The sequence below is a fragment of the Limulus polyphemus genome, unplaced genomic scaffold (assembly GCF_000517525.1).
Source record: "Limulus polyphemus unplaced genomic scaffold, Limulus_polyphemus-2.1.2 Scaffold7879, whole genome shotgun sequence".
NCBI lineage: Eukaryota > Metazoa > Arthropoda > Merostomata > Xiphosura > Limulidae > Limulus > Limulus polyphemus.
This window is the reverse complement of record NW_013673489.1, coordinates 5589-13744: the sequence shown is the minus strand read 5'-3', so window position 1 is coordinate 13744 and position 8156 is coordinate 5589. Positions and strand designations below refer to the sequence as shown.

The window sequence follows — 8156 nt, the reverse complement described above, 5'->3', positions numbered from 1 at the left end:
CGGAATACAAGTCCTTTGGAATATTGCTCTGTCCCTTGATCAGTACAGAAGTAATATAAAAAAACCAAGCTACAGTCAAAATACAAGTGACAACAGTCGTCATATGCATAATATAAATAAATAAATAAAGATATATATATATATATATATATACACACATACACACACACAGAGAAGATGCATACTGGTCAGTCACAATAAGCAGTATGTCAGCCACCAGTTACAATGGACAAGATATGCATTTAGCAATTATAATCAACATTTTAGACTACAGGTTATAGATAGCTCAAAAACAATATAACATCTTCAGTTAAAATAAAACAATATATATATATATAGTGACACTGCCCTTTACGAGATATATTGCCACTGGTCACAGCCACAAGGAACAAGATAAAATCCACTTTTACTGGATATTGTGGGAAAAGTTAACTGTTGTAAGTTTAGCCAGCTGCTACTATATTGTACAGATAATAATGTGTTCTCTATATTTGTTCCACAATTATGCTATTAACAGAAGAACGCCAAACTTCAGTGTGAAAACTAAGACTGTAATGGTATTATTTGTTTTATTATCCAAAAGGTGGAACTTCAGCAAATACTAAGCAAAATACATTAATTGTTTGAAGAAATCAGCCTGCTATAGAAAAAATTCATACATACAACTTTGTTCACGAAGAAATTGTAATGTTCTTAAAACATCACACTAGTATAGTAGTTGGTTACATGTTGAGGTTTTTTCTTTAACATCGATAGAACAACTTCTGTTGTTAATTTTCTTTCTGCTGTAAAGGTAATATAAACTACGAGAACTTCACAAAGTCTAAGGAAATTGAGAACTGGACATGGCAAAAGTGTGCAGCCTAAACTTTGGCCAACAATGAAGATGATGACACAAATATTTCTAGTGTTTTATGGTATGCTTTTATAACAGTAGATCTAATCAAATAACCACTAAACACATAAGAGTGGAACAAGAAGTAGATGGAGGGTGGGGGCAGACTTTTCAAACTGTCCCAGTAAAAAGTTAGGAAAATTACTCTCAGGAAAATCAGGGGAACTCATAAAATTTAATCCAGAACTCAAGAGTTTCCAGAGCCCTAAGGCAAGCACTGAGCCCCAGTTATAATGGCGCACCTGTGGTAGACATTCTCTTGCTTCACTCAATCAAATAAATCTTGTGGGCCCCCACATTTAATTTGCCTCCTATACCTCTGGATAAGATATACAAATATCCTAAGTATGAGTTTTCCTTCTAAATACACCAACAATTATAAATACAGACAGACATACAGAGTGCATGTACTTTAGTTTTATTACATACCTAATATACTTGCCTATCCATACATAAATGGAAGTAAATGTAGGGATGGCTAATATAAATCCTTCAAAAACAATGAAACGAGATAGTAGGGATGGCTAGTATAATCCTTCAAAAACCATGCAAACAAGATAGCACATTTACTTCCTTTTTTGAAAAGTTTTTTTTTTACTTGTTTGATTTTTTTTTTAATGCAGTGTTTCAATAGACAAAGGAAAGTTGTATTTTTAACCAAATTCTAAATACAATGAGGTTCTAAATGTAACATTTATTGTTTATCTATTATTGGCTGGTAATTCCTGTTTCACCCTGCACTTAAGCTATTTAAAAGAACACCAAATTTCAGTAAGAAAGCTAACTTCAAGGGGTAATGATAACATCATTTACACTAGAATTATGATTTTTTTAAAATTACTACTAGTTATCAATAATACTTATAAAAGCAGATACTCCATTTAAAACGATGTTACCTCAGAGAAATTGGTTGACATTGTTTTGTTTTTTGAGTTATCATGTAATAAAAAAGAAGAAGAAATTAAAACTTTTTGCAATAATATTTACAGAGATTCCCAGAACTTGTAACTCAAGTTATTACATAGATATTGTTATAAAACACTGTATAGTATTGTAAAGTTCTGATGACCTATTGAGGAAATATTTAAAATACCATTTCGATGAACAATCCAAGACATCCCTACATAGGCAGTGCTACTGCCTGCTTGATACTGTGCTACATACAGTATATTAATTATTTGCTCGGCACAGAGATTCCAATTATACTTGTTTGATTTTCAAGGAGTACAAAGAAAATATTCAACTTTGTTTTATAAATTTTATAACCGATAAAGACATTTCATCTGGCTCACATAAAGAATTTATACAATGGCTCAGTATTCTTTTTTTTTAATGTAGTACAAACAATAATTATATGTTCTAGTAGTTTATCCATAAAGAGATGAATAAAATTATCACATATTCTACTTTGTCACACATTTTGTGAATGTTTTTATACACATATCTAAGTTCATGAAAATCTCCAATGTTTTCTATATAACAAATCTTAATTTTTACTGTATAACTTTACTCAGCTAGAAGGAATAGTGACACTCACTGCTTAAGTAATATTTTATTAAGTAATGGAGAGAGGGGGTAATCATTTGTATGAGACATTTAAAAAAAACTTTAATAAACAGTAAACTTTAGGAAGTTTCCAAGGTCCTAAGTACGTTAAAACAACAAATCCCTTTGTTTAACCCAAGAGGAATGTATTTTATATGGATGAAATCACACAATAATAAACAGAATCCTGAAAAAGGAATAAAATTAGCAAAATATCCTTAACTAAAAAACTACCTATCATAATTTAAAGCATATGTAATTCAACATGTGATGCAAATACTGTAACATACCAAAAAGACATGGTCAAATCTAACTGAGGAAGTCCCAGATTTAAAAGTTCAAAATTCCTAATTAACAAGAATATATTGAAAACATGTAATAAATTAAAACTTATAAGAAGAGCAATACAGAGACTTCAACAATAATAACAGGATTATTAAATATACAATATATATAATCGACAAGAGAACCCAAGTATTTCTCAGACCTTCTGAAAAACACTTCAGCTTCTGTTTGGCAACTGAAATTTTTCTCAGGAATTTTAACTCTAAACTGATATAGTTATATAATTAGTTAACAAACAATACTCACCATTCTTGCTAACATCTAATTCTACCAGGTTGACCAAATTTCCGATATCTGGGGGCAAACGACAGATTTCGTTGTCACTTAGAGAAAGTTTCCTCAAACGAACTAAACGAAAAAGTCCCTAAAAATAAAAACAGAACAACTGCTGATTCAAACTGAATATAAAGTGTCCTCCACATATTAAAAAAACAAAAACAGAACTAATCTACTAAATTCACAACATTTCAGAATTAAAATGAAAATGTACAATAAAAACAAAAGCATTCCATTTCTAGATGTTATAAGAATCAGACTACTCATAAATGTATAGACTAAAAATTAAAATTATAAAAGAATGTTTAAACAAAAATTTTATGTTATGTGTTATACATTAAATGTTCAAATAAATAATAAGATCAATGTTATGCATAAATATACAATATTTATCAATTACTTATTATATCCATTTGTTAAAGTAATTATTGTTCATAATGATATGTGGAAGTATGTATCGGCAATGTTAGGCCTAGCTGTATCTAATAGGACTGAAAACCTAAAATTATGACTTCCTATTAAATATTCTTCATCGACATTAAAAGGTTAAAAGACTGTCGGAGAAGAAAGTACTGTATGGAGTAGCTAGGAAAAGAAAGAGATGAAGAATCAATAGTACAGTTTACCACCAGAGGGCCACTGGTAACACAAGTACCGGAACTCTTCTACCTCTTGTAAAGCCGCTCACATTCCCGCACTCCCAAGGAAGTTAGATTTGCTTGAAGAATTTTATCTTCTTAGTTTGCTTTCCCAATTGGTAATGCATGCATGGTCCATCCATATCTTTTTAGTTACGACCAATGACAGTGAACATATTGCATGGATTACAATTCATGAGGAAATTCAAAAATGCAACTTTACATGAGGGAATGTAATCTTCCGGATAGCTTTCCCTGGAGTGAATGTAATGTTATTTCATTATTTCTATCCATGGAGGTAGCCGGTCTCCATTTGAGAAGTCAGTACCTGTTAATGCAACCCCTGGGACTGTCACATAGTACTCAACAATTATGTGGCAGTGTTTGCAGGAATACATGGAGTGGTTCCATTCTGCAGTAGTTGATGCACATGAAGTTGTACATGAGCAAACAGGTAAAGCAACCATATAATAAACGAGAGAACCAAAGTTTGAACCTTGTTCAATAAAAAAAACTATGGTAAGTGCTCACAGACAACAAGCAAGTTTTTTTCTGATTTGTATCTCCTATGTGAACAGCTTAATAAAGTGAATTACAAATTGTGATAACTGTATGATGCACATAAGCACAAAATGAATAACCACATCATCAGTGAGCCTCTCAAGAACTAGTTACTCCAGGAATCAGAGGTGGATGAGTAAGATGACTCTGATGAGAACACTCTGTTGTATACTCTTGACTTTGGTAATGATAAAGAAGGTAATGGCAGTTCCTACATAACATAAGAATTTATACAAGGCAGCATTATAATAAAAGTGGTCTGTCTGCTCTGGTGACCAGCTCAAATGCCAATACTAACCTCCTAATCATTACGGTTGGTATTAACCACTTGGCTATGAGGACGGTCAGCTGCCAGTGACTGAAAGGACGAGGCAATCCTTGGTTTCTATGCTATTAAGAGGTGGTTCATGATAGGATATTTACAGGATGATAACCTTCTTGATTATAATACAGGTGGACTATAATACAGTTGAATGATTGAAATGATTTAACTTTTTTTTAACAATGGTGTATTAACAGTTGTGATGGTATGTATACAACCGAGATGATCATTCCAGATAACACTATTTAACAAGGTCTGTCTTTTATTTAAATTTTGGAAGTATTTTTTCCATAAAGATAATGTTATATTTTTGAGGAAAATCTTCATCTGTTGAATCTATTTTTTGGTGCACATTGTATATGTCTGCAGCTCTGACACACTGTACATGTCTTTCTCTTCAACCATTGCGTTGGTGAGGAAAGAAGCCAGTACCCCAACATCATCAGGGATGTAGCACTCTTATCCAGTTCAGGAATGTGTCAGCACTATATCAAGGCACTTAAAAAAGTACATCAAAGTTGAAACTCTAAGAGTGTATTTCTTGGCCTTCAATGTTCCAGAAGGAGGAAGTCTCCAGTGAAGAGACTTCAATGTTCCAGAGGGAGGAAGTCTCCAGTGAAAGGACTTCAATGTTCCAGAGGGAGGAAGTCTCTAGTGAAGGGATTCAATGTTCCAGAGGGAGGAAGTCTCTAGTGAAGGGATTTCAATGTTCCAAGAGGGAGGAAGTCTCCAGTGAAGGGACTTCAATGTTCCAGAGGGAGGAAATATCTAGTGAAAGGACTTCAATGTTCCAGAGGGAGGAAGTCTCCAGTGAAAGGACTTCAATGTTCCAGAGGGAGGAAGTCTCCAGTGAAGGGACTTCAATGTTCCAGAAGGAGGAGGTCTCCAGTGAAGGAACTTCAATGTTCCAGACAGAGGAAGACTCCATAGAGGCCCGGGCCTTGCATCAACAAAAACTTAGTCATGGATGTGCAAGGAACAGTAACAGGGACTGAAAGTTGGATAATTGCAAATTAAAGGAAGACTAAGAATACCTCAAAAGGGATAGGCAGAGGCCCTCAGAAATATAATCTGTTAAAAGTGACATCTATGGAGCATCTACTTAGTATCCAATTATCCCTTTAAGGGTGCTTTAGTAAATATTATATTGTGTGTAAAGTTAAATGTATCTCAGCATGCTTTTTTTTCTCTTTTACTTCGCATTGAATTTTTATTTTAGTTTTATTTATTCTGAGTTTGTATTTTATGGTCTATATAGGGTTATTCAATTAATTTTACTTCATTTAATCTTTATCTTAATGCAATAAATTTTATAATTGCTATTTTGTAACTCATTTCCCTTGATAAATTTATGTTATTCTGTATCATGTTGCATAACATTAGCTTTTAAAAGCATTTTTTGTATACTTTTATTGGTCTAAATTTTTTAGCATAGTATAATTTTTCACATTAATATCTTCCAAAACCATTCCTATGTCTCAGATAAAAAAAAATTCTGGAGAGATTAAATTAATTATAAAAATATTTTACTTATAATGTCCTTCATTTGTCTTACAAATAACACTTGTATAGTAGTCAGTTTTCAATAGGAAAATATTTCCCTATGAATTAAAATTGATTACAGTTTTTGAAACTTTTTGTACAGGCTCTATATATTCTTCCCACTTGACCTAAGGAGTGAAAAACAGACACTAATAATAAAACTTAACCACATGGAACTCAAATCATAGGTAATGATTAAATATTTTTTTCATTTTGACCTTCATTTATACTTCTAAAATTAGCTTTACAAATTTCGGATCCATTTGCTCTTGCTTTTTTTTTATTACAGATCTAAAAGATGAATTTCAATTTTTTAACAAAAAAAAAGAACAGGCTGAAGAAACAGCTTCCTTTGCCTTCTACTTGCTCTACCTGATTTTGTTTCTATTACTTGTATCAAGTTATCTTTCAGAGATCATAAATCCTAAACAACATAACAAGTGTAAGAATTGGGAAGATGAGAAATTAAATTTAATCATCATAACCTTTTAGTTTCTCTCTCCTATCAATAATATACTGAATCATTTCTTACCCTAATACTAATAACAAATAACTTGTTAAAATAATAATAATAATTGTTACAGACCTTTGAAATAACAGAAAAACTATGTCTTTAATCTCACATTTAAAAAAAATGTGCAAAATTTAACTGTATTATTTTAACTTATAAAGCAATAATAAAACAGACTGTCCCCATTAACATTTTTGAAGTTTTCAATCTTTAAAATGACACTAGATTACCATTAATCAACATAATTTTCTAAAACTATTACAATTACATAAGACTGCATGCTATAAGGAAAAACTCCAATAAACAGTAATCATATTATACACATTTTATAAACTTGTTACAAATGTTTACTACCTTATAATAAACCCTATGATTACATTTATCCCTGTTTATTATCAAGTTCAAATTAAGGTTGTATGCTACCTTGTATAAATCAATATATATAATAATTACCTACATATATATATCTGATTACATCTAAAATAATAAAAAAATTTAGCATTTCTATTAATTGTATCTACTAAAATAAATTCTAATTCTGATACCAAAATCACGTGCATAGTAGTAGTAAATATATATATGTGTGTAAATATATATACATAAACCTCCAACATAAAAGCCACTATAGTTAATTAATGTTTGCCATTTTTAATTTCTTTATATTTATTTATGTAGCCTGTGGCTTAATCTTCTGAAATGTGTGGTTAGGGTTTTTGCTGTTATACGATGAATATGTTTTCAGATTCTTTACTGATACAGTCCTAATTTATTAGTATCAAACATGCTATGTATATTAGCCTAAAAGTAAAACTTAAAATTCAAAATCATTAGTATTAGTAATATTACTATCACACCTGTTACTTAGCTTACTCACTCATCCGGCATACTTTACACTATTACTATTAGCATTACATTTGCAGTTTACTGCTATAGCCTTGGCTACAACTTACAAGTACAATGAATTTTTTTTAGTATTACTTTTCAAGATTGTATGTATTGTACACCAATCTACAATTTTAAATGTACTTATCAAACTTATCTACTCACCCTTGGCAACTCTTTCAGATGATTAGCATCTAACTGTAATTCTTCTAAAGTTCGAGCATAACGTAGCACGTCGTCAGGTACGTTCAGTAAATTGCAATGTCTTTTGTCAATATATTCTACTTGTCTATTACAGCCACCAAATATCGGAATACATCGAAACATGTTTATTTATGATATAAAAAACTATCAAAACGTTAAGTTAAAAAGCAACACTTACGATGTTTCAAATGTCAACACATTTTAATTGTTCTCACACAACATTATTTACACTAAAACCGCGAATGTTTCTCACACAGCCAACTTACATCATCTTCACTCTTCGAGCGCTAACTTTCATCAACGCTGCGTTACATACACGAAATTAAAACTGGTAATGGTTTTCAAGTTCTGGGAGACTTCACTTACATATTTTCACACTAGTGCCATCTAGGCAAAAACTTATGCGTTACTTTTATTTCATGTACCAAAATACTA

The 8156-nt window shown here is 31.4% G+C and overlaps 1 protein-coding gene across 1 annotated transcript in view; it reads right to left on the bottom strand.

The window, feature by feature from the left end:
- Positions 1-8017, bottom strand: part of LOC106474936 (protein lap4-like) — a 26469-nt gene extending 18452 nt beyond the window's left edge. Inside the window, exons 1-2 of the mRNA XM_013935636.2 lie at positions 7683-8017; positions 3032-3149 (exon numbers count right to left, since the gene is read on the bottom strand). Coding sequence (XP_013791090.2) covers positions 3032-3149; positions 7683-7844 — 280 coding nt within the window. The 5' untranslated portion in view covers positions 7845-8017. The remainder of the gene's footprint in view (positions 1-3031; positions 3150-7682) is intronic.
- Positions 8018-8156: the final 139 nt, after the last annotated feature.